Below are 27,687 nucleotides of genomic sequence, written 5' to 3' on the forward strand. Positions count from 1 at the left end.
TTAATAGACAGAAACAAAAACCGCTAGTGACGACAGTTTATTTTATTCTTCGTGACAATCAGTACAAACAGGACACTGATACTTGCAAACGAAAAATTTCAAGAAATTTGAGACACCAAATATTCAAATTTATTACACATTAAGCAGAAAAAGTAATGCTAGTTTAACTTTCCATTCATCGCAACTTTAAGAAGAAAACGAAAAAAAAAGGTAATTCTAAGCGTAGTACATCTGATATATGTGGACAAAATAATTCCAGGCAAAGATTTAAGAAACGTTTCCCTGAAGCACTTAAGCAAGAACAGATTTTGCCTCTAGCCACCGCTGAAAGGAGCTAAAGCGCAAGCATCAGGGTTCAAGTCTTATCCAATCTTGCGAAAGTCTGTATCGTCCAGCCACAAAACCCCTCCCACCTCCCCAGTTTAGAGAAAATGTTGTATTAAAGCTTTAAAAAAAGAGCTACAAGTTTATCAAGTACGGGTTAGGATGCCGATTCATTTCTCAATTGATAACGGCCTGGAAAAAAAAAACTACAGCCACGTGAATGAGACGTTATCGTCTCTTTTCTCAATTTCACTAACATCATCAAGCCAATTTGTTTCGTTATCGACAAATTTTTTTTTTTTTTTTTCGGTCGTAACGAGAAGCTCACGTGGAGTCACCAGAAGTACATTTAATGGGTGCATTGCAATGCACTCGTATAACCTTTTCTAGTCACTACACTTTAGGAGCACAACTATGAATGGAAGAGAGATATAAACGCTTATCAAACTCATCCAAGGCCCGAGTAAATTTCTAGTAATTCAATTGCTGGCTCAAAAACTATGGCTGTTCACAATAACAATCGTATTATAGTCCAAAACAAGCATTTCAAATTTATTATCACGTCTTCCTATGCCATTTTCCCCCGAATGTGCAAAAGATCAAAGACAATAGTTGCAGAAATAACAACAATATCAAAGGCACAACAGGTGTTTAACCCTCGAACGGACCGGCCGTGTCGAGGATCTGACACCATTCGGATGCAACTGCATGGCAACCAGCTCAAGAGAGTACACTTAAAAGTTCCTGGTAAGCAAGACAATGATATCAATCTGAGCATGTAAACCTGACAACAAGACAAAGAACTAGCAGTAACAGTAATGGGTAAAAATGGTAAAAGCCCTTTATTATACAGGAACGAATTTTCATTAATTTAGTATTACTTAAATGGCAGAACTCCAGGATGCCAGAATCATGGCTAATAAAGGAAATAAAACACCATATAAATGCCAGAAATTAACATGGGTTTTATTATACCATCCTGGAAGTTTTGTATCATAATCATTTTATGATAAAAAATTATGAAATATAAGGCAGATTTATGTAAGTATTTAAACATTTGAAAAACTAACTACAACATTGGTAGCCAGCCCATAAAAATTCTTGTATGTTATTTGTGGTCTCTGTTACAGAAAACACTGAAGAAACATAGGAAAAACTTTAAGCACTAACCAGTGGAATGTACGAGCTCACATGAACCATTTTCAGAAAAAAATCTCACGAACTGTTATGTTAGGCAGCACAACAAATAGAATCTCTACTGCTTCACATAAGCCAGAGTATGTATGCAAATAAGGACAAAACATGCCACAATGGAGGTAAATGCGATAAACCAACTGTTAGATGACGTCATACAACTGTCCTGCAGCAACGTCAGAGTATAAAAAGCATAAACTTAAAACCAAATCCAGCGAAATTTGTTGTAGCATCTCAAGCTGTATTAAACCAATGTCGGATCATGAAGGGTTTTTTTCTCCCCTTCAAATGCCAATTGTTCACCTGTTTCCACTTCATATGCATGCAAGTATAAACCGTACAAGGAATCGACCAGCAGCAGAGCCTGGCAAACACCAGGCACAGGGGTATGAGGGCAAGAGGGTACTACTGAAGGGATACCACTCGCTCTCATAGAGTAGTCATGGCAACGCTGTCACGCCTGTGGCGCCCAGGCAAACGATGTTCGGCTTGACGATGATGTACATAACAGAAGTAGAAACATCAGGCAGACATACTGTAAGAGAGAGACAGAGATGACGACGATTGGCCGAATACAGCGGCGCCTCAGGTTGTCGATGAGGTGGCAGTTAGTTGATCTGGCATCAAGAAGAAACCCGGCCCGCAGGTACATGAAGGGGACGGCTGGAGACAGAGGCTGCCTGCAGCCTAGTGCATCCACGGCCGTCCACAGATGGCAATATGCCATACACTTGATTGCTGTAAGCTTGCTCGCAGCCAAGCGTGCTTACACTACGGCCTACTGGGTTTCTTCAGACAGAAGCAACGTGCCTGAAACACACACATGCAGGACACGAATAAGTTAACCGAAAAGTAAATGAAATGCAAGTGAAAGTCTACAGGAAAAATTGGACATCGCGGTCAAAACCAACATTTTTCACTGTTCCCTCCCACACTGATTTGACTTTTTAACGCACATTACTGGATTTAAATATGTTTACAAGAATAAGAAGTAAACTGTGAATGCACACGTGCGTGTGAGTACGTATTTTTTAAACTGTTTTTGAACTTAACAATTTATATATATATACTCTCAAAAGATGCTTTTTTCCTCTTCACCTCCCGCTACCCCACAACCTCCCATATCCCAGATTATCCTTTTTATGGAGCATATGTATACATAAACTGTCATAAAACAGCGATTCAGGTTTTGGATGGTAAGAAAATGGCGCGAGTTGAGTGCTAATACTGGGTCCGTGCGTAAAATCTGGTTGCTTACCACTGGTAGGCACAAGCGACGAGAAAAGGCTATCGAGTTGATACAACTCATCCTCTTCGCTGAGCCCAGGCACTTCCCGGGAACTGTAGCTATGAGGGTAGCGGCCGCCACCGGGCAGACAGCTGAGAGCGAGGCCAGCCTGCTCTTGCTCTTCTTGACCCTGTGCGGCCGAACTTCGATCTTGCTTGCAGCGTGAGTTGTGCAGCTGCCCGAGTGATGGTTGTAGGAGTAGATTGAGAGATTCGCCTGCGAGGTCTTCCGCATCATTCTCCTCATCACCGGACATGTCGCTGCTGGCATCGCTGGGGACGTCAGTGGTGGACATCGGACTGAAGTCTTCCGGCGGTCTTTCGAGACAGGCAGAGTGTAGCAGATAGTTACCCAGGTGACCTGCACCGCAGGGTGGTCCAGTCTGCTGAAGGCTGTCCGAATATTCTTTAACGCAATGAACCAGTGCAACGCCTCCTTCGGCTGATGTCCCTCCTACGCTGTTGCTATGGGATGACGTGATCAGCACGTCACTGAGGTCAAGCTGGGTCGCATTCATGTCGCTGGAGAAGAAGCTCAGCAGTTCTTCAAGTTCTGCCGCATCCATGTCATTCTGCTGGAATGGCTTGACATTCTTCTGGCGACTTTGAGACTCTCGCCTTGGAAACAAGGAGTCAGTAGACGGTTGGTGTTCAAACTGTGTAACTGCTTGCAAATGCTCCTGTTTGACTGAAGGCGTTGCTGTCGATTTGGTATTCTTGATATTGAAGGCCTGGCGTTCCCGTTTGTCCTCAAAAAGCGAAGCGTGCATGCTAATTAGCCTCTTCTCAGGGGCGTCGAGCGTGTCGAAGAATGACTCGATGTCGAAAGAAGTCATGAGAGGAAGTTCTCGCTGAATGCATGCATTGCGACGGGTTTGCACCTCTTCCTTCACCTTTCTGACAGCCAAGTCTGGCGTGGCCAACGTACGTAGCACTGCAGGTGACGCAGGGTTAGCAGCGTTGGCAGTAGCAGGACTGGTGGAGGTCTCAGCATGGCTTAGGGAGGCCAGTTTCTCTAGCTTCTGCAGAATGGCAGCAGACGTGGTGGCTGCATGGTAGTTCACGATTTCCGATTTGACCTGGTTCGTGATTCCAGGAATGTGTGGTTCTGGTGAAGAAGCCGGGGATGGATCCGGAGTAAGGTAAGACTCTGGCAAAGATACCCCATTACTTTCGGGTACAACCTGTTCGGTCATGGTACAAGCACCCGACGTGGAAAGTGGCGGGGAGATGGCCTGAGGGCATGAGTTTGATGCTGGGCCCAGAAAAGATTTGACTTTGTGCTGATGCATGGAGGTGGGCAAAGCGTGAACCACACGGTAATGAGCTTGTGAAAGCACCTGGGTGGAATCTGACCAGTTAAAATGACCGCTGTTCGCTCCTCCTTCGAGAAACGAGGAAGCAGAATTGGGTGAGTGCATCGCCTCTCCAGTGGCGGCAAACTCAAATCCGTGTCCTCCGTTACCGCCTTCGTTGTGTTCGTTCCACGCTAGCTTGGGCACCTTGGCCGGTCGACAGGGGCCTTGGATCTTGCGCTTTAGCATCATTTTCAGCTTCTCAGTCTGTCCATGACTGGCCACTGTTCCTTGCGTGGCAGCCACTTGATACCCTGTACTGCGGTCAGGGACAGAAGGGTAGGTACAGGCCGGTGGGGTAGGGTGCTGCTGTCCACCTCCATAATACGACACGGCAGGTGTCTGATAGTTGCTGCTAGAACTTGGAGGCGTGCTACTACAGGTGGCGGGTATCCAGCGCGTCCCATGTTCAGTCTGGGGGTGGTGGTGGCCAGGGGTTTGAGCAGTAGGCAGACCGGCTGCCCACATGTCGCCCGAGCGAGGTGGGTAAAGAGTGAACATGTGACTTTGAACTTTTATCTGGAACGCCTCTTCTTCGCTGTAGATAAATCAGAAATATAGGGTATCATAAAGCAATGTTTGGAAATGCAAACTAGCCTTTAATACTCGACTAGAAAAATTTTAATAATAATAAAAAAAAGTTAAATTTCAGTAACAATACTAATTCCATGTCTCTGATACAATAAACTAAAGGAATAAATTTATTTTGATTCGGCCAACGACGCCGGTGCAGGTAGGGCTTTAATACCTGAAATGACTTTCCACGGAGACCTACCTAATAACTTGGTTGATGCAAACAATGACAGGTTCGTCACTCTGGCTTGATGCCGTGGCCTGACGAACATGCATGACGATGTTGACCCAGAACACATTACCATCTGCATTGAGCATGCGTACTGTGATCATACATCCCATCTCGTGACTGGACCGGATGACTGCACACACATTCAATGTCAAACATTCTGAAAAATCGAGTGCAGTGACAATATACCGTGTGAGTGTGTGTATTAAGAGAGATGGGGAAGAGAGAAAGTCTTTGTGCTTGTGTCTAGCACAAATAAGGAATATTACATCGAACTACTTTACTTAAGACACGAAAAACCCATGGATTCTGATTTGGTGGCTTTTTAAATCGTATAACCGAAGGCATTCTTACATTATTAAATCATAAACGCCCACCTGATTTTTGTAACCTGTCTTTTATAACCTAGTTCGACATTTCCCGGGAAATATCACCCCCTCTCATACAAATCCCTGCAATCTCCCTCAGCTTCCTAAGTACTTTAACTGATAATAAACGGATCATCCAAAACAGCGGAAAAAGCTCCATCGGAACTGGCGGCAACAGAACCGGTACCGATGTTTCCTAGGCATCAAGAGGTGAAAATAACTCGGGCCGCCAACCAGGAAGGGCAGTAAATACAGAAGCAGACGATTCTGACCACGCAGCCTACAGTCACGAACAGAGATGATATCCGAACCGAGCCTCATAGGAGTTAAACAAACACTGTCTCATGTTGTCTTGAAGCACCCGACACTTTGGTTTGCGACATTAATAACCCCCTGAGGACCACGAGTTATCCGGTTGCGATCGCAGGAACTTTTGACGCTCCCCCCACCTCAACCACCCCATGTGTTACCCTCCCTCCCCACACACACACCTCCCTCCGTTGTGAAGCGACAGAATATGATACACTCTTGCGCGTGCTGCTTTTCTACCGGGTCCTACTCATCGGCTTTGACTAGTAACATGGAACATGGTGACATTGCTGGGAACGGAAGCTTTCATTTTTCTCGTCTGCATCGCCACCACACACGCACGCACGCATGCACTTAAAGGCACCAGCCTGAACTTCTCAAAATCTGACGTCGCGAAAAATATTTTAAAACAGAAATGTAGCTATCGAGAAATAAAACCGCTAGCACTTTAATCTTTTTTAAAAAATTAATTCGTTTGTGATTAATAATTTATCGTTTGCTTCCCACAGTGTGGGTGTGCAATCGCGCCCAGCTTCTTTCGTTTCTGGTTGCACATTATGTAGGTTGATATGTAGCCGCATGAATAAAGGAGCACTATGTAATGCCAACAAGCCTCACGCTTATTCCCGAATGGTGAAAAGCATAAAAGGATGTTCTACAGCCGGGCATTTTCGGTAGACTTAGTGGGGTTATTGCACTGCTGCATTACTTTTTTTTTTAAAATTAAACTAATAAAACTTAAACAAAGCGCGCCTGTAATGACGAACGCTAATATCACCAAGATGCCAACCTTCTGAGAAAATAAGACTTACGAAGGATGTGTTTCTCGCGGGCGTTATGAATGTCCTCTGGATGCAGCATGGAGTACCAAGATTTTCTGCAAATCTCCTCTGTGGAGCATCCAAGGTGGTATTCGGCTCTGCAAAAGGAATGCGAAACGTCAAATACAATCGTCATTTGTAAACAAATATATTATCAAGTGTATAAATAAGTCCCTTTCTCAAATAATAGCCAAAAATGCGATTTCCAATAATGAGTGAGTGTATAACTTTCCAGGAGAAAGAAGGAAGACTGTGTGTTTTGTCAGTGTTTTTCATACTTTTCTACAAAATGTGTGCTTTTGTTTTCCTATGCGATGTGAGGGTGATGTGTGCTTTTGTATGGACCTTCGTGACAAGTACAGTAACTCTGGCGTTGATGTCAACAAAGGTTTTCTCCCCTTGATCTTTAAAATCTGTGCTTAGTATTTAGTCAGATAAAATTTTTTAAAATAATTGATTAAATGACCAATAAACGAAAATTAAAAAAATAATTCTGACATCAACAAAAACAAAAAAATAATAAATTCTATGCAAGAAGACTTTTAAAATGTGAAGTGAAACAGCAATGTAGATAATAAACAGATCGAAGCAACTAAAACAAGTTCAGAGGTCAAGACGATTGGATGCCAGACTAAACTTACGTTTTTGTGACCTCCAGAAAAGTCATGTCAAGCTGGTGCACGGTCTTGAAGACCATGGTGTTGCTCTGCACCAGGTTCTCCTTCATCTCTGGTGTGATGAGAGGAGAGCAGGTCGCCATGAAGACATATTTCTGCTGTTGTTGCTGTTGCTGCTGGTCGCTGCTGTCAGTGTCGGGGTCCGAAAGTGGAATGAAGTGACCCCGCACATGTATAACCTGATCGAACAGTAAGAGAACAATCTCACTGACATGTTTTTTTTTTAGCCCAGCATGATTACCAAGCCTCCGAAACAAAAGTGAAAAGTCTCTCAAACACCATCCTCTCATGTTATAATAATAATAAAAATGTGTAAGTCAAGTTAAATATTGAAGGAATGAAAAATTCCAAAAGATGCTGTAACTTTTTAGTATGGTGCATTTGTTCCTCCATGGATAATAGCAGACAGGGGTTTCAACATCTGTCTTTATGGTAATGCTGCTTTAATTCAGATTTTGGACTTTCTTGTTCAAACGATTATTATCGCCACGCGTGTCCTCAAGCGAAGGAGGGGGAAGTTTACATGATGCAAAACCTTCCCACGGTTTTGTAGTATCTGTTTAGATTCCTATTGTGTGTTAGCAGCCTTCGGGGTTTGTTTTCTTTTCTTGCGAGAAGCCTGCAAACTACGGCACGTGTTCGGTGGACCTGGATCTTGCACTGTCAATCCCGTTTGATTCTGCTCCCACCCTCATTTCTTTAAATGTGGAGTAGTCCTATGGCAGCTCATGATCCGAAATCATTTCATGACGACAAAAACCGTTCTCCCTCTCTCAAATGGCCAATCCGCATCAACACCGTTCCTAACCGTGCGTGCTAAGAATTTTTGTACAAAATGACATCTTTGTGAAGAATTAATTGTATGGCAGAGATTTCCGGATTTGATTTTGAAATTTCATTGGAAGGCCGAAAAGTCGCCGTGACAGAGACAGGAACAGCAAAGAAGGGGGGAACGGCATGCTGCAGAATCTGAAAGGCAAATATCTCCTGCCTCTAGCGATGCTGAAGATTCTTCACGCAGTGCAAAAAGGGTTAATTAAGGTTGGCCGGGTTCTGCTAGCTGTTCCACTCTATTGTATTAGAATTCAAAGCCGGGACAATTATTCTTTGTTCGCAAAGCCCATCACACAAGGGAGAGAACAGATACAATGTAACGAGCGGCAGAGAAACTCCAGGTCCAATTCCAAAGTGAAGACAAACGAACTCTTTAAAAAAACAAAAAACAACCACGACCCAGGTCAGAGCACCCTTCACACTCACAAAAATACATTTAGGCAGCGGCTGTCAATAAGAGACTGTTTATCCGCAGTTTACCTCCCTTGCTCTACACAGGTGTACTTTAACCATCATGTGTGAGATGTGTTTGCGCGTGTGCGCGCTCTTTTGTGTGAACGAGAGAAAGAGCGAAAGAGAGACAGAGCAATGAGTCAGACTCGTCTGGCTTTTCGCCAGTCATTAAAATTCTGTCCGCCTTTTTATCTCCACCATGGAGCATTAAAACAGATGTCACCGACTTCTGCCGTCTTCATGTGTGACATTACAAATTCATGAGCCATTGTCTCTGTAAAAACAAGTACTAAAATATAGGCAACACTGAGTTTTTACTGTTGCATATGTTTCTACCTGTAAATCTCCGTAAATGGTTTCTCTGTCACAGCTTGACAAGACTAGATCTTCCCCTTAACAGGATATAGGAGGGACTGTTGTTTCCAAAACTTTGGGGTATGTTATTCTGCTACAATACCCACCCGTTTCTTTTATCCTTTTTTCACTCCAAGAGGCACACTTTTTTTCAAAGGATGAAATAAATCGTGTAACAGCAAAGCTCTCTCTTGCACTGGTTTATTATTTAAAGTATCTTATTTGAATGAACGCTGACATGTAGAATAAGTACAACGGAAAGAAAACGTGATATAGCAATGAAATTAATCAGGCATCACGTGCTTATTTTCACTCTTAAGCAAAGAACGAAGACAGAAAGAATTGCACACAAGTGAAAGCACCAGCCTAATTAGACTGACTTAGATAATTCGAAAAGGCAGATTTGTTGGTTTGTGATAGGCAGTGCCTAGTGTGGACGAGTTTCCACTGAGTGACCTACACAGAGGCTGACTCACTGAAAGGAGGGAATCGTTGACAGTAGACTTTTTGGAGGCTCTTATTGCTGTTTGTGAAGGGCAACAGCGTATGGCAGCAGTGTAGAGAGAGGACACACCTACAGTTGACATACATGGCTTGCTTTTTTATTATTATTTAGGCTTAACATGTGTGTTGTGCGTGCGAGGGTCCACTCGTACCTCTTAGCTGCACACATAGATTGTGCACTGACTGGTGGGAATGGATTTATATATAAAATATTTAAAAAAGATTAAGGAACTACTTGGGTATTCTAAAGAATTTTCATGAGAACATTACATAGACAATACTTACTTTCCTCAAGACCAAAAGAGTGTCAATGACATGACAAGTGAAAGCTAATTGATAATAAACTTTTGCAATACAAAATCTCTCCAGACATACCTGATTTTACTGCGTCTAAAAAGTTTATTCAATGAGACATGTGTACTATGTCACCATCACTAACGGCATTAACGAAGCAGTTTTATGAGCGTTCCTTTTTATTCACTATCCATTTGTTTTTAAAACCCACTGTTTCATTTCATAGGTCTAAGACAAGTGTTTCGTTTTTTTCATGCATGTTTGCACACTGAAAGACAAGCATCCCTTTCAGAGCTGCACACTGCACCTTCTGAAGTCGAATCTCTTATTTCGGCAGTTTTGTTTTAAAAGTTGTGTGTTAAACGTTCCGAAGACTGATAAGCTTGCAATAAGGGTTACACCAAGACTGAGGCATCGGATCTCACTCACCTTAACGTCTCCAAAGCCTGACTGGCGCTTGAGAGTGCGAGACATGTTCATGCGACAGAAGAAGGCCACGTCCCGCGTGACATCCAAGTCCGCCCCGCCTTGCAGCAGCTGTGCCTGCACAGTGCCGTGATCGCGCTTGTCCACTATGTCGTACAGACTGTCGCCTTGAGTCTTCATGTCCACCTGAACAGGTACACCAAGCACATCTGGACAATTGCCTCTTATTCCTAAAGCAAACATGGCGGTGTTAGTCCGCTAATATATCTTTATAACAAGCAGAAATTACCCACTCTGCAACCATTTTCTTTAACTCTATTACAGTTAATATACTGGGTATATTGGTAAGATTTTTTTTCACTTTCTTGTTTCAATATCAAATAAGTGAAAATCAACTATTAAACAGATAAGTTATTCCGGAATAGGTAGACGTACGCGTTTTCAAAATTCCATCTTAAAATAAGACATTTTCATGTTTAATACATCATTGAATTAAAGTACACTTTAATCTAAAGCAAACATCGCCAACTTTCGGACAACTGCTCAGATAAAATGGACCAAAAAGGGGGAAAATGACAGGATATGAAAAAGTTGCTGAAAAAATATTTCAGCCTGGAGAAGAAAGATGACCTGCTTTGATGCTTGTACAATTATATAGTTAGGGCTACAGGCGGTCAAAAAAAAAAACCATGGCAAACAGCGATGAAAAATACGTCCTCACGAATTTTGCTTCTAAACGTGCGTGCTATAAACAATTTGGGGCAGAAAAAAATACTTGGGGCCGTTTCCCGATAGACGGAGTGCCCGAAATGTTAGAACAATTACGTGATGCTGGAACACAAAGGTTTCTAAGGGTGTTAATAACCGCTAGCTGCCGCCATCAGGCGGATGGGTGACAGCAGCAAATGTCAGCCGTAACCAGATCGTACGAGACCCAACACTGCGCTCGCCTGAAAGGCTTTCGTTGTTAGAATAAAACCGGTTTTGTGTGCGTTAACGGTGCAAGCGCTCTCTCTCTCTGTCTCTCTAGTTCTCCCCCTCCCCCGATTCCCTTTCGTTTTATTTCAGATTAGTTCTAGGCCTATAGTGCGGAGGCCATGAAAACGCACTGTTACATTGTGCCTGATTTTTATTGTGTATCTACACATTTCTTTCTTCTCTTGACTGTAGCACTGCACTTTAAGGCAAAACAAAAGAAAGATTGCGACTACCCACAGTTACTAAGCCAGTAAATTCTGTTAGCGTGAGCTGTGCATTATCTAGGCCACGCATCTCCCGCCCCTGCAGCAGAGCAGCTTTCAAAGCAGCGATGAAAAACTTTTTTTTTTTAAATTGCGGGACTACTTTTCATGGCGCAGGCTCCTGCACTGTAGTTATAGGGTGCTGCGAAGTGATAATACAAGTAAATAAAAATTAATGCAGCCCAGCGTACCATCGAGTGTCCCAGGTAGTCTGTGACATTTTCCGAAATGTAAACCAACTTCCCCTCTCGAGTGGTTATCAACAAAAATCCCGTCAGCGCCTGCAACAAGAGACAGAAGACGTTAAAGAAGAAACAGAACAAGGTAGAGGTTACTATAAATTTGACAGATGAACAGTGGCATGGAAGAAGAATTAGGATGCTATTTTCTGGAAGAGTTGTGCAGGTAAAGACAATCTATTCAGTATACTAGTACAAACACCTGCCGTTAATATTTACCTACGTTACCTCATATCAGCATATTAGAAGCAGGAATATGCAGAGAACAAGACTTAAGTCTGAGGAAGGATAGAGGAAGACGCACTACAACTACTAGTAAAATATCCTACTGCGAAATCAGAAATATCATATAGTGGACACATCATAGCTTTACAGGGAGCCACAGTCATATGTCATCATTATCACATACACAATGTTCACATCCGGCTTCTGTCTGAATTCTACCAAGTCATTCAAACAGCATTTTTTAAAAACAGTACTTAAGTATGTTTTCTTTTTATAATCTTGTAAGAAACCCCCTTCTATGTATATCAAGTCTCGCATTGTTCTCCGTTTCGCCCGTTTAACGCCATCGATAGCTCGGGACCATAATATATATATAAGGATGTTATTCAGCTGACCCTTGAGGACTACAGGACTTACGGACACACTCTCTCTCTCCTCCATCTCAGGACATGTGTATACGTGCCAGTGTCCAGGTCCTGAATGGTTTTGATTTTTGAATTATAATCAAGGGTCAAATCTTATTAAGTATAATTTTTTAGAATATGGCAAACCCACACCGACTTCGAAAGGAAAATGCCATCTTTGTATTGAAGATGCACTATGACTAAACCTTGAAAGTACTCATGACTCATAAGCAGACCTATCTGGTGACCTACTTTCGAGTGTTGTGATGTACAAACAGCGACTCACGTCCGCTCGAACACGCGCGTCTGATCTCGTGATTCCGAGAAGTTTGGGTTCAAACCCACGCAATCCACATACACACTACGCGTGTTTGCGAGAGACAGTGTGCTTGCGACAGGGGAATGAGATAAAACTAAACCAAACGTGTAATTTTTGAAGCTTTGTGTATTTCTGGTAAGCTTGATATCCCATAACCCCGTATCCTCTAATAACTTTGATGATTCCCAGAAAACTAACCTCTCCTAGCTCAAGTCTTTCCACGGATAAATAAGCGTCTTATCACCAATGATGTACAAAAGAAACTTCCATAAAGCATGGAGCTAGCGTGTATATCCTGTTACGGTGTGTCTTGCACAATTCACCTTGCTGCTCATTCATGGGCGGCGCTGGCGGACAAATGCATTAACACACGGCGTCAACTGCTCACGCCGTGCTGACGTCAGACGAAGCGTTGGGAAAACCGTCAGACAAAACCGCTTTGTCGCTTTTTGCGCAACACAGGTGTTCGTCTTTATGGGGCATTATTTGCGCGTGCAGGAGTGTGTGTGATTGTCTCTGAGAACTGTTGGTTAAAACCACAAAACACAGGTGAGAACTCGAGCATCATTTAAAAACAAAGAAAGTTTCTGTTACTTGGACAATGTGTTCAAACACCAACCTTAACCATTGTCACCTGTACAGAGAGTTTATTACCAATGTTGTGAAGAAAGAAGATGGCTAAAAGGGGAAATATCTGAGGCTGAATTTCCTAAGGAAAAAATCTTTAATTGTTAAGCACTCGGGTTTAAGTTGCAGCATTACATTACACTAATTCTTAGGTTGAATAAAATTTAGGTAGAAATAGAACAAAATTAGAATCTCTCCCGCTCCCTCTCTCAGTCTCTATCCCTTCATTTCTTTCGACCGCAGGTCTATGAATAAACAGTAACGCAATGCCCTGTCACAGTAAATCACCCCATTATATTTTCTGAACAGGATAAATCTCGGTGAAGGCGACAGCAGGGAGCCCGATCGTAATACACCAAACAGACTGTAGCAGGCACCAAGATTTAAATACACGTGTCGGGTGGGTCGGGCGGAGGGTCTGGGGTATCTGTCTTCTAATCGTCAGTCTTGTAATATCTCAGTTCTGTTTCCTCGTGTGTGTTGGTGGGAAGGTGTGGGGGAAAGTTGTTGTTCAAGATGTTGTAAACGTGGGGAATAACTGGGAACCTAGAAGGTGTGAAGGCCTTTTCGAGCACAAAGCTGCATATTAGAGTGCTTTGCCAGTTATACCTAGGAAAGCGAAAGAGGTTGCGATCGAGTTACTAGCCTGACCACCTGCAACAAAAACGTGATTTTATCTTGTTCGAAATATTTTCCTCACAGCTTCTCATACAGGTTGAAGAGGATGTGGGAGAAAAAAAATCGTCAGCAGCGAATTTAGACGGGAAAATGAATAAACTTTTCCTGCAGCCGGTCAGATGTTATTGTTAAACCACAATTTCCATCTCACGGTGCAACACTGCGACTGAAGCCTTACATGCTGCGCATGCGCCGGAGGCAGTGGAAAGCACTGTGACCCGTGTACAGGAGGACACAAGATGCCTGGGAGGAGAGTGTTGGGGGATTAATCTACTGGACAAACGTCAGAGGGTAATCGCTCAAACCTGTGACCGTAATTTAAATGTATCCCGACTAACACGTGAACAACATTTGAACGTTTTGCAAAATGGCCAAACGTTAACAGGCTGGAAGACTGTTGGTGGAATGGTGCGGCTTCCCTGTATACACAAGGAAGGACTCGTATGGAAAGCTACGCAAGTCCTGTATTTACTCTTCAGGAGGGTTTATCTACAATGTGCGTGCGTGTGTGTGAGTGAGAGAGAGAGAGCAAGGTATGAGAGAAGCAAGAAAGCCACACCTGACGGATATGGCGACAGGGCTAGTTGCAAATGTTAAAGGTAGTAGTTTAAAACGCTGTTTCCTCCTTAGTCCTAACCCCTTCCTTTTTCACTGTTTCAAAATTCTCGTCACCTTCTCTCTTTAATTTCCTCGGTTGACACCCCTCGAGGCCAGTCGAGCAAACTGTGACGTCAAATTGCTGTTAAATTTAGATCCGCTGCCATGGCGAGCGCCCTCTCCCTACCTTTGCGAGGGCTAAAAGTCATCCCCCACCCTCACCCCACCCTACCCCCATCCTCCAAGCCTTCTACCCTTTCCCTTCCCGTCAGTCTTATTCGTCACCTGCTCAGTTCCCATGTCCTCACCCCTTCCAGGCTAGTACATAGCGGTAACGGCTGCAATAACATTTTATGCCCAAGCCGTTCTCAGGTGCAAAAGCCTGTCCTCACAGCATGCTTATTCATGCATAAATAAGATCTGTTATCCTCCCATCCTACTTAAAAAGGCTCGTTTGGCATTAACTGCGCGTATTATTTCTCCCAACTGTGCATAGTTTACTGTTAGTAGGTGCGTTTGTGTTTCTTAATTATTTTCTTTAGTTTTATTACCAGGAACGACTTTGATAAGACATACAAAAAGGCAGGAGATATATGCTGAAAAACAATAATTATTTTTGCCTTTGCTTTGTTTCCTCTACTTTCACTATTTCTGTACCTAATCGAAACAAACTAGTTACTATATCAGATATTTATCAAAGATGATAATCCCATGTGTATTGTTCTTTCAAATGTATGAACACAAAAACCTTTAAATAATGTCCTGCAACATTTTCCTGGTCAAATACAATACATGGCGAAAAGAGCAGGATGAAGAGCGCGTGTAAGGACAAACCAGTTGGACAAGACCCGAACATGATTTACAAGACAAGTGATTTACTGTCTGATTAGTTTAGAGTTCATGTCCGAGTTCCGCTCCCTATCTCTGTCGGTCTCTGTTGGCGGAGTGTGGATACAGTAAAGACAGTGTGTGTGGAAGAGATGGAGAGAGGTGGGCTTGGGGAGATCCTCTCACCTGAAAAAAGTCACAAGTGTTTGGGATGTCTTTGTTGGTAGCAGCAGATCTGAAAACTGGAAAAAAAATACATGTTTGTGATATCAATATTTCATCGTGACAGAAATAATAAGGCATGACTGCAATAGCAAATACTAGGGTGTTGCGATATGGCAAGAGATCGAGAAGCTAACACAACATAAAATCGAGCTTATCACAGTTCGCACAAAGAGTCTGACCATTCGATCTGGTTATTATCACTATATCAAAGCCTCGAGCAAGTTGGCTTTATATCAATCTGTACAGCTTTTATCATCTGGTTGCAATGAGTTTTCCTCCACCCCCATCCCAGCTCCACCCCGTCTGTCACCCAGCAAAAGATAATAATCTGGCTAGCTCGAGTTGCAATCATATATTAATTGTTGCTCTTTCTATTGCTCGTCCATAAAATATATCTGCTATCAACTTCAACCGGAAAATGTTTAACAGCATTGAGCATTCTGAAAAGTAATAATCAATCCCATCATATATAAGCAACAGTTGCTCGGGAACTTGAAAGGAACTTATCATTGTATTCTCTGTGGAAACGGTTTTAGTCCTTTTTTTTCTTTCTTTTTCTTCCTATGATACGTTGTTGACCCATTTTATTCAGAGAAAGAGAAGCAATGAGATGACGAGGAAGAAAAAAAAACTCAAAGATGATATTATCAAATAATTCATAAATACATAAACAATGTAGTTAAAATATCCTATCCAATGTTAACAAAGCTAACAGCTAAAGCTGTTTTGTAAGCAGTGTAAACATTAACAAGTAGGGTTTATGTAATGTAAAAATGTTTCTTTTGAGACAAAACCACACTGCCTGTTCTGGGTACAGAAACCTATATACCTGTTTATATACAATACTAGCCCGGGTGGGTTCATTTTTACACTGTGTCTTGTGATGTTATTGCCATCGTTTGTCTTTTTTTTTTTTTTTCTTGAGTCAGGCTTATTAATGCGAGACGTCAGACTAGGGAAATATTGAAACACCTGTACTCATGATGGCCGACAGGTTGAAAAGCTCCTGTTTGTCAACGAGGGCACAAACATTTTTAGTGAAAGGACTGAGCTGGGGGAGATTAAAAAAAAAATACTGTACTAGCTCTCTCGCTCACTTGATCTCTCATTCCTTCAACGCTCTCTCTCTCTACATAACTGCCACTTGCTCGCTCCACCTCTCTCTAACTGGTATCGTCTTGAATTACAATGTTGCTCCCGTACAATGTAGCAGAGGTACAGGTACACTGTAGTTTGTTTTCCTTTGCCCCAAAGCAACACTGCTTAGTTTTTTTTTATTAATTTGTATAGAGATGTTTTGCTAGAAGAAGTATACAAGACGATGTTGTCGTATGTACACCTACGTTTCTGCAAGACGTTGCATTTCCTGATGTAGACGCAAGACAGCGACATTATCTGCAACTGCGAAAGCCGCTGACGGGCGGACTCAGCCAGAGGAAGGAGGTCTCTCATGGTGGCTATCTCAGCATTTATTTGATCCCGCCGCTGCTTGGATGCTCCTTTGTTGGATCTGCAACAAAATGTCTCCTGCTTTACATCGTCTTCTCTTCCCTACACACAAAGGGCGGTTTTATGGCGCATAAAATCTCTCACTCCTCTGTTTTATTCAAACGGCGTCCTACTTATCTTCTTTAATGTGGCCACAAACTATTTTATTCTTGCTGTCTCCTGTGGGGATATGAAGCATCTACCGGTGGATATGAAGCAGTCTCAAATGTCACCGGGTATGTCTTTTTTAGGTGAAATTTGAAGAAAGCACCTGAGCAGCACCGCCCTTTGGTTACAAAAGGTGGCTCAATTTTTTTTTTTGATACACATAAATTTAAGTACAATACCCTTTTCACGCGAATTGTGCACATCTGTGCGTATTTGGCAATGTGATTCTGTGTGTCTGTTCGTTCAACTGTGTTAAATGTGTGACTGTGAATGTAATGCTTTATGTAGTAGACTGCAGTTTATGTCATAAAGATTTCAGCAAGCACGGGAAAAATTGATAAAAGAAATGTCTAAAACATTTGTTATTTCCTAAAACATATTTGACAAAGTATGCCATAAAATAAAAACATATGAGAAACATTTCTGAGCAAATTAATCAACCACATATAATAAAACATTTCCTTCATAAAATAATTCAATTTTGTCTCTCTGTGTGGTCGGTTATAGCAGTTTAAATCAGATTTTAGACAGCGCAATACAAGAAAAGGACTACTAAACATTAGTTTTCCGTGTGGACATAAAATATATTTAATTATTCAGAAAGCCTTTATTGTCATTTAAAAATTTTTCGTTTGTAATTCCAGATAGTTGTAAAAGAAATTTTGCCATGTACGACAAATTGTTTGTTGTGACCCACGCAATTTTCTTTTAGATACTAAAATTCAACGTTAGAAAAGACATATCATCGTAAACAATAGACATTTTTGAATTTGCACTACAACATCAACATTAACGGTCTCAGCTGACGTAAAACTGAATGAGACAAACCGACCCTTTGGTTCTCGCAAAGACGGTTTTCAAACTTTTCCAGACGAGAACCACTTTCGAAAATTCGAATTGACCGAGTACCACATCCCAACCCTACCCTCTACAAATATATTTATTGGTCTAATACGTGGTGCTCGTGTACCGCCCGTCATACCTTCGTACCACAGTTTGAGAACCGTGGCTTTAGAAAGACTGGAAGGTAAAAAATATGATTGGAAATGTTTGTATCATTTCTTATAAATGGAACTTACTTTCAAGACCTTTTCGGAATTAACGATATTCAGCCTAAAGGCTTGGGTATTTGAGATGAAATACTTCAGAGAGCGAAAGTTAAGCATGATACAAGCTAATAAGTCAGTTATAAATTTATCCAGTTCAGCAGTTTATTTCGTTTATGGCAGAGAGTGGTGATGACACTGGACGTCCCACAGATGTCGCTCACAAGGACGCACACTGGTGGCGAGATCATGGTGGGAATGGTGCCAGTCGCAAACACCTGTGTTATGTGGCCGTCCGTTTGTTGTTTTTTCCCCCCAGCACCAACTCCATCTGTCCTGCCCTATTCCCCTCTTATCTGCTAGTACAAATCTCATCCTGAAGAACGATTTCAATCTATACAGCTGCGCTAAAGAAAACCTGTCTGTAGTCTATGTATATGTGTTTGTGCGTGCGGTGAAAACGCAGGGTCCAGTAAACTTTTTGTATCGAAGTAATCCATCAGGCCTATCAAGTTTACAGGGTCCGTACCACACAACGGGAGGCACCGTGAAGCCCCGTTAAAACCTCTAGCAACAGATCTGTGACACTTTAGGTGTGCGTTTATACTCTGCTTTCCACAATCATTCACCTGGAGCGCTGTTTGTTTTATTTTAAATCGCTATCATTTATGAATACCTCACAAAAAAATAATGATGGCATTTGAAATTTATTTTCGGTCCATTGGTGAAAGCGCTGGCAGAAGAATAAACAGAACTGGCATGGATAATTCTGGATTAAAATATATCACAATTTATAGACAAGTTCTGAGCAGGCGTTGTATTAACTGTGTGGCAGTGTTGTGCGTTATGGGTCACATTTTGCCAATATCCGGAATAACAACAGTGTGTTTTATTGTAAACAAATCTTCCGCCTATTTAATTACTTGATTTTCATTTTGCTCATACATAATACTTTTAACAGTAAACAAACCTTTTAAAACCTGTTTTGGCTAATTCAAGCATATTTGCCTGGTTGTAGCCAATACTAGTTAGCATACTCATGCGTGTGTTGGTGTGAACCAGCCCAACAACTTCTCAAGGTGACATACACAGAGCGGCGAAAGAAAAAAAAAGTGAGAGACAGGTACATCTTGTTTTAAAAGATCATTTTGCAAGGCAGGACAGAGCCTCCTGTCAAGAGTGGGGTTTAAACATGAAAAGCGGCGCCCAGCTTATTCTTCACTAAATTTTACCTCAGGGCTCCTTCTAGTAAAATGCTGAGGGCAGACATCTCAGGCACTACGCGATTTCGCCGTAGATGAAAATAATACAATATTACTGTACACAACATTAAGTAAACACCACAGTCCTATTTCAGATTTGTTTGTGTGTATTTATGTACATGTTAAATAGTACACTGCTGATTCTTTTCATGTCCTATTTTCTCCCCACACACATTTCAGCAACTACATGTCGAGGGAGTCACCCGCAAGGAGACGAGTCAGTAGCTACAATAAAAAAGGAAAAGCAGAAGTAAAGGATGTTTGTGTATTGCAGTGGTGTCAAGTTTCAAGTCGAGGCTGTCAGGAGTTTGCAAATGGAGCAGCGCGAGCACAGAACACACCTAGTGAGCTGCAAGTCCTAAAATAGACAGCATGACTGATAAGCTCGTCGCTGATTACGGGCTTGGCTGGGAACTGATGACAAGGAAGTATACATGTACACATTTGAAAGTCCGTGTCAGCCTGGATGCCCTCTACCCCTCCAGCCTTCCCTCTCTACACACACAGAGGCAGGAAGGCGGAAAGTGAGAGAGAGAGAAAAAAAAAACAAACGTAAGTACTACAGGAAACAAAGCAGAAGTAATACCAAATTTTAATGACTATGCTGAAATAGCCAGACAGAACTTTCAGACGGCAAAGATGTTGATTAAAAACCAAAAGAAACAAAGTGTTTTTGTTTGATAAGTTTTTTTGTAGTTTGTAAAAAAAGTTTTTCTTTAAATTTCTAACCGTCTGCTTGAATGTTTTCCTGGCCAGCTTGATATTGTATTCTCTACGCTAAAGTTCCTAGTAAGGCTTCTGAAAACGGTATGAACAGACGATGCTGTCACCATTGCCTGTCCACATCCGCAATCAATGTCGAGAAGCGGAAAACCGTGGGCGTGGCCGCTCCGCCAGACCAACATCACTCTAAGGCACAAAGATCAATAAACTCCGTTTCTTGTTGGGTGAGACAACAAGGTAACAACCCGCGACACATCGCTCACAGCTCTACACTACAGACAAACAAGTTACAGGTGTTGACAGTCAACAGATGACCAACTACTTGTAATGACTGAAGGCACAGGTGAGCCTCCGATACAAAGAAAATGTCAAGACATACCTGTCCAAATCCAAGAGAGCCAGCTCTTCCACGGGACTTGGCGGCATGTTTTCTGGGACCTAGGACACTCGATCGTGGTGGCGACAGTAGCTGTAGACGCGGCAAAAGATGATTCTTCTCGTGATCAATCGTGATGGCGGCGAAAAAGGGTTACACAAAATATTTGGGGAAAGTCTACAAATCTAGGGAGGTATATTCCTTTGGGGGGGAAAACAAGACGGACCAGCCGCCTTGTGTGAGCTTCCACGGGAAAAGTCGGCTTCTGAACTATGACATCATTACCTGCACTATTTCAACGCCGCCCGATCACGTGTCGACGCCGATTGGCTGAGCCAGGTCGAGGCAGCCTCCAGCAGACGTGTGTCGCGGGCGAACAAGGGGGACGATGACAGCGCGCTCTACCATGGTGACAGCTGACGTCAGAAAGCGCTAGCGCGCGGCGCTTCGAACAAAAATGGTCGCCTTCTTTATTCTGTGCCAATATTCAGGTCCACCACAAGAGTAGCGCTGATTCCTCACGCCATTGTGGGGCAGATGAAGGAAATGATTTAGAAAAATATTTGGAAGCTTAGGATGACGTACAGCGATAATAAAAATGGCGGTAAGAAATGGAAAGATTAAAAAAAAAAAAACTGTATAGGCGCACCGAGACGGGCTAGTGATGCTGAGATAGTAGCGCTGAAAGTTTGAGCCAGCCAGCCAGCGGTTACCGCAAGTGTTTCCTTCCTCGGCGCCAGCCGTCAGCGTCACATGCAATCTGCGTCACTAGTGTGAAATCTACCCGGGGTGTGTTCCCTCAGAGGGTCGGCAAACTTTAACAAATATCTGTCTCAGGGCTGATTATTTCGGGTGGCAGGACCGATGTAGGTGAGGGTATTCAGGGTTTCCTGTAGAAAAAACCGCTGGCCTTGCAAGGTTCGTGTCTCGTAATGACTAACCGATTTTGTCAGAGAACCGTGTCATCTGAGTAACGGATTATGAACACATCCAGATACACATGGCATTTCTACGATGCAATATCAGTAGTGTCCTCGCATTACTACAGACGTATTTGGGGTTTTTTAAACTCTTTTCGCATACGCTGTTATTTAAACGCCAGTCTGTTTCACTGTGGATCTTCACAACCAATCAGCTTTAATCAGCTACATTGACATGCTATTATAAAGCTTTCTACTTTCAGTTCTTTCCAGTCCAGACTTGTTAAGTTTATAAACACATTACCAAGACAATTCGAATTCTAAATTGTTTCATAGTTGACGCCTTTCGTGCCCCACCCATTCCTTTCATCCTTGAGTGCAGAAGGGGCAGAGAGATATGTAAAGAGGTCAGAAAAGGAAGAAGAACGAGATAAGAACTTAAATGGTAAAAAAGAAATCAAATTACAGACACAAAAGGATATAATGTCAGACAGAAGAGGCCGAGAAGAATACATTGTACTCCTTCATGTGCACTTTGATTACTACTTGCAAATTCCAAGCATAGCAAGCTTATGGTCCTGTTGAATTCCGTTTTACGCAGCAAGCTTTAGTACAAACATGCGGTTATCAACAACTTCAGATTTGTGTGATTATGAGCAGAATGCACTGTATCACCTATCAAAACTGACGGTCACTGTCAGTGAAACCCTACAAACAATTATTATGACTTGATCGCATGTCTTGACATTGGTATTCCATCAATTATTTCCTAGAAGCAAGAACAGATGTCACCGCAGTGACTGTCTTTAAACAATGTCAGTTCTTATGGAAAGGTTTTCTGGTTCTGTGTTTAGCTCATTTCAGTTCACATACTATGCAAAATATGACGCAAAATGTTTTGTTTGGACAGGATTCGTTATCGAGAGTAGATTGGTTGGTTAAGTTTTACACCGTGTCAACAACTACGGCTATATCACGGCGAAGGTTATCGATGGAGAACTAGGGAAAGCCCCAGAAGACGAAAGATAGATATATGGAGAACAACGCTCCTTTTTGTTTTAATATAAAACTTTAAACGATGAAGAGAAAGACATACAGACGAACGTCAATAAGGGATTTTGATTGGTAAATCCATTCTTTGATTTCTCACCCACCCTCCTCATACAAAGAAAATAAACAGTAGTGGGGGAAAAAACTTGGGAAGTAGGAATTAAGAGTATTAATTACAAGCTGGCTTCCTTGATCTATATTTATTAGTTATTATCACCGAAAATACACCTGGACATTCTGAACAGTTATGTGCTGAATATTTCGCAGGTGAGATACAAACTACACATCGTGATAAAAAGTTATATCAATTGCACAGATGTATTACTAATGCAGTTTCAGTGACAGTGTCCCGAGCTTGAATCAGTCTTCTCTAATCAGTTTCTGTTTCTGATACCAGAAGAAATTAAAGAAAATTAAAGAGTTCTCTGTATTTTTCTGATGTGCGGTTCGGTTACAGAAAGGAAACCAGTCAGTGTGAGTGTGTTTATTATGTGTTTCGTACGAGTGTACTTGTATATTTGGACTTTTTTAAAAGAAGTTTTAAAGCATTATCATAAAACACCACACAAGAAAACAGACATGACATCAAAAGTATATATGAAACTTCAGCAAAAAGAAATTGGTGGATTTCATAGTGTTCTTTTGTCAGATTATATTCTGTGCTTACAAACGAAAGGCTTAATCAGCAACATCATTGTTTATCCAACCACGCAATCAGCAGTCGGAGAACAATGCATATGTTGATAACAACTGGCGCTGTTGGTTGATTGTAATCACGGACTTGTTATCTCGGTAGATGGTGGTAATCAAGTCCCTAGCAATACTTTATACAGTTATTTCAGACACACCTAACACCTCTTCCTTTTCAAACTTCCTGCCTGGCTGCTTCAATTTTCTGTCTATCTAATAGTCAAACAGCTCCACCACTCAGCCCCTTTGTTGGCGCAAGAGAAATGAAATATTTTTTCGTCTAAGTGAATAGCTATTACTAAACAAGGTATCCGCAGGAGATCCGTTTCTGCCATGGTGTTCAGCAGTTAACGGTTTTCAAATATTTAAAAAAAAACTGTGACTATTTTTAAGCTTGTATACAGTAGAATAATGTTAAATACACCGTGTTTTCGTTTTCTTCAAAACATTTGCCATCCATTAGATGTCAACTATAATGCAGCATCTGTCATTTTCTGACATTTTTTTTCTACGCAGGCGTTCGCAATATTAACAAGAGACGATGAGGCAGGACCTACGCCCATAATAATGCTTATCCTAAAAGTATTTATTATACATGTTTACAAAAATAACAAGGAAACCCCACAGAGCACTTTTGAAAGATGTCTACTTGGTTAAAGCACCAACCCATACATTACAAAGGCCTCCTGCGTCAAAAGAAGAAAAACAATTTCTTTAAGGAGTGCCCGCATAGCCGAAGAAAGCTAAAACACATTGCTTTAGAGCCCACTACAGGCTGATTTAACTAAACAGGAAATGGATTTACTCAATCAAATGAGTTTAAAATGACAAATACAAGCGGAGAGGATCACTAACATCTTCCTTTCCGGTCCCCCTGGAAAGAAAAAAGCCAGCATTGGATGTGTTCTTTTATTGTCAGTAAGTGGACATTTGCCACTGTCTCTCCAGCAGCTTTCATTTCAGTATCCTCCCTCCCATATCCATTTCCTTGCGTGGCTGTCTTGAAAACTTGATGTTAATGGCGATAACACATGTGGGGACTTTTAGTATCGCAACTTTAATGAGAAAAATATTTGCACAGACTTCAGAATCATGGTTGTTATGAAGATACACAATATTAGTTAAGACTTTTTTTTTTTTAGCCCTGGTCCAGGTGGCTCCAGGTCCTTTCGTCTAATTCGTAGGCTCTTCAAGCACTTTCTCTCGAGATTAACCCTTAAATTCCAACATAAAGACCTGGCGGCACCACCTCATCTTTTTACAATCTGCTGAAGAAGTTTTTTTTTCCTGTCTCACACCTCTTTTGGTCTTGACGATCACTTGTGAAAGCAAGTGCGGTGTCGTGGAGGTACGTGTACCCGTGGAGCTCGAAGACTATGCTTTACTTAATCTGACGATCCTATAAACAAGACCCCATATAAAAAATTTTTTTTAAGTTCGGTTGTTAATCTAGAGTCGATCTATTTATTCTATACGCGTTATTGATTCTTTATATGGCGATCCTTTCCCGTGAACCTAGTGACATTCCTGGTGGCACGCACAAGAAAGAAAGAAATTTTAAATTATTTGAAATCCTGTTTCTATTACTCACAAGGAAAAAAATAGATAATTCTTTTTTTTTTTAACTGCTGTTTGAGTTTCCTTTCCTCCTTTGACAGGAGAGAGATGCTCAGGTGGCACAACGGTTAAACCACGGACGTTTATAGGTGGATGGCTGACTTTATGCTGTATGAAACAGTTTTCGTTGTTTGTTCGCCGTAAAACACTATTTACCTCGATTCAGAGCTCTCTGTTTCAACGAGTTCGCTCGTTATAGACGCTAAGAACGATTTCGAAGAGGTATATATGCATGTAACCGTCCCCCTAGTTTGTAGGGTAGACCTCTTCCGGTTGTGATGTAATGTATGCGCGATACGTGTGAAGTATCTAAACGTCTGTGACTACTACGAAATAAAGTGTTGCAGAAATATTTGTGAGCATACTACATGCAAACTCAGTTTAAAATGCCCGACCTCGTTTCTCGTGAATTTTAAATATAGTAAATATAGTAAACAAAAATATTGTGACTAATGGAGGTGAAAATTCTCATCACACATTGGGCGCCTCAAGCAAAACGCGTTACTTTGTCGGCATTAACATTCACTTTTATTTTCAGACATTTCTTCTACAAAATGTCAATGCGCAGATACTTGATCATTCTTCTATTTAATATTCTGGTTACTTTAGCGGGAAAGTGCTTCCACCTACAGGTGAACTGGCATTCTAAGGGGAAAGGGAGGATTAAGGAACGTGGAATAGCGGAATACCTGGAGAAAAGCTCTGACGGGCAGCCCTGCAAACAGGTGTAAAGACAAAGTCATTGGACGTTGTATGTGTACCAAAGGAAACGACAGTCTTCATATAAGTAAGTCACGTGATGTACGTAGGTCAGCCACCATTGTTATCAAACAAAAAGCAGACGCTGTTAGATATGGTGCATGGAGTGAGAAAAATGTCCTTGCTTGTTTTATGCAATAGCAGAACAATCGGCATGGCACAGCTGTGCGGTTCTTGGCCATGCCATGGCTTGATAGATGAACTGACTGAATGACTAAATGACTGAGGCAAGCAAGCATGCACACATACACACACGTGTACCCGCACCTGTAGCCGTAGCACTCTTCTGTACAGAAGCTAAAGAAGGTACACGTGCTCGTGACGTCTGGAAAAGGAAAAAAAAATCTCCTGAGCAAGATTTTATCCATTACAGCCATAAAAAGCTAAATCGAGACAGTTACGAAAGCACTGTCGCGCCACCTGTGAAGCTGAGATGAACAAGAGCCACGCAGTTGAAGAGAAACGGAGAAATCTCCTCAGCACCAGATACAACAGAACCTGTGTTTGCAAAACTTGACATTATCACCACAGGCAGGCATCATGTATCCGACTTGGGGCAGTGAGCATACCTAGAAGTCCTCTAAAATCCTCACACAACTTCTGTCAGCTTTATAAATGTGAAACGGAACTGAAAACTCTATCAGGAGTGCAGTTACTGTGCAGGGTTGCTTTACAACCCAGGCTTTTTACTTTTCTGTTATGGAGGGTCGTGCGACTTGTAGACAAGCCTAACTTTTCTGTTTTGAATCAGATGCTATCAGTCTCGGAAGAAATTCTTGTAAAGATAGACGATGCTCGTTTAGTTGCACACGTGCGACCCAAGCCGCCGGGAGAATCCGGTGTCCAGATGAACAATACTGATAATCTGCGCGGAAAGAGAGGATAAAAGCCTTACAGTTCGAAAAACCACACGTAAATGTTTATGAAACAAACTAATTAAAGTCAAGCTGTCCAGAAAACATGCAATATTCAACACGATTGGTCCAAGCATCGGCAAAGGCAGCTCGCAAGGAATTCGCAATTCCTGGGCCAATCTTGACCTAATCTCACGTGCATCTCTGTGGTCCAGTGAGTCACCCTTTAAGTTTTCAGGAAGATATAATACAGATCCTCAGCCCTGCGAATGTTTGCTACTGTGATTAGATAAAATGCTGAGACAGGCAAGCAAAAATAAATGAATGTAGGCCCTTAGAGGCACGCAAAGCCACTCAAACTACGATAGGCATCAACAACAGCTAATATAAACTTATAGCATATTCGTGTTCGGATGACAAAGCCGCCCTCAAGATGCAAGTTAAAAACGGCGAGAAACACGTGGGTGAAACTGTAACACCTGATTACCACTTGACGCCACAAACAAATCGAGGTTCATGAAAAGTTCAGCATCCAGATAAATTTTAGCATAAAATCTATGGCACTTGAAGATGCATTCAGTTCAATTCTCCGAACGGACCTCTGACATAGCTTGTTATATATGTTCCTTCTCTTTTTTAGTATTGTTGAAACAAAACTGTTATGTTCAAATTAGACCTTTAGAGGGAATGTCTCTAATAATTGAACACACACATATTTATTACCATCTATAAAGATCGTTTCATAGTAAATTCAACTACCTTTCTTAAGTGAAGTTTAAATCTTGGTCGACAGGAAAAAGGTTTTTTAAGAAAGAAGGATGTTCCCGGTGAAAGCCTTTTAAGGTAAAACGAAAAATAGCGACGACAAAGTTTCTCTGGCTCTGCAGTTTCTTTGTGTTTCGTAATACAGGTCTCTCTGTCTCTCTCTCTCTGCCTGCTTGCCTACCCGTTGTATCTGAACAAGAAAAAGCCCACACTCGATGTCAATAAATGGCGAACTGCACGAAGGAATTCTCCAGCCAACCTCCAGCGAAATGGCGCGTGAAGCTAAGGTAAAGTCGATGCTACAGGCAACAGCTTAAGATGCACACAGTCAGCGAAATTAATTTGCACTTTGAAAATTTGTGCTACGTCTGGGAAGAGGTTGTGCAGAAGCCCTGAAATGGCCACACCCAACATGGGTGCTGTCTTCTTTCCTATGGTCGATACATGAAGGTCTTGGAAGTGGCGGCTGGGTATCTTCCTTGCACAGCAACATCACATACTGAGTCATGTAGATGCTTCCATCAGCACAAACCTGCCTGCTACCTGGCTAGTCATTGTGAGCCACTTCTCTTCGTTGGACAACA

General features: G+C 41.9%; 1 protein-coding gene across 1 annotated transcript; it reads right to left on the reverse strand.

The window, feature by feature from the left end:
• Positions 1–22: 22 nt before the first annotated feature.
• Positions 23–20,733, reverse strand: LOC112570499. The gene is made up of 10 exons (XM_025248937.1): positions 20,452–20,733; positions 16,729–16,895; positions 15,347–15,402; positions 11,435–11,524; positions 10,006–10,188; positions 7,102–7,316; positions 6,452–6,558; positions 4,936–5,095; positions 2,777–4,698; positions 23–2,328 (listed from the first exon to the last, which is right to left on the reverse strand). The coding sequence occupies exons 1-10, from the start codon at positions 20,496–20,498 to the stop codon at positions 2,297–2,299; spliced, it is 2,979 nt and encodes a 992-aa protein (XP_025104722.1). The 5' UTR covers positions 20,499–20,733; the 3' UTR covers positions 23–2,296.
• Between the last annotated feature and the right edge of the window lie 6,954 nt (positions 20,734–27,687).

This window comes from Pomacea canaliculata, linkage group LG8, assembly GCF_003073045.1.
Source record: "Pomacea canaliculata isolate SZHN2017 linkage group LG8, ASM307304v1, whole genome shotgun sequence".
Taxonomy (NCBI): domain Eukaryota; kingdom Metazoa; phylum Mollusca; class Gastropoda; order Architaenioglossa; family Ampullariidae; genus Pomacea; species Pomacea canaliculata.

What these genes read in the sequence shown, in the direction of transcription:
- LOC112570499 (XM_025248937.1), bottom strand. Translation starts at nt 20,498, where the DNA reads ATGCCGCCAAGTCCCGTGGAAGAGCTGGCTCTCTTGGATTTGGACAG. An exon ending in CAGGCTTTGGAGACGTTAAG is followed by an intron (nt 7,317 to 10,005) that starts GTGAGTGAGATC and finishes CTGTTCGATCAG; the next exon opens with GTTATACATGTGCGGGGTCA. An exon ending in TTTCTGGAGGTCACAAAAAC is followed by an intron (nt 6,559 to 7,101) that starts GTAAGTTTAGTC and finishes TTCCTTTTGCAG; the next exon opens with AGCCGAATACCACCTTGGAT.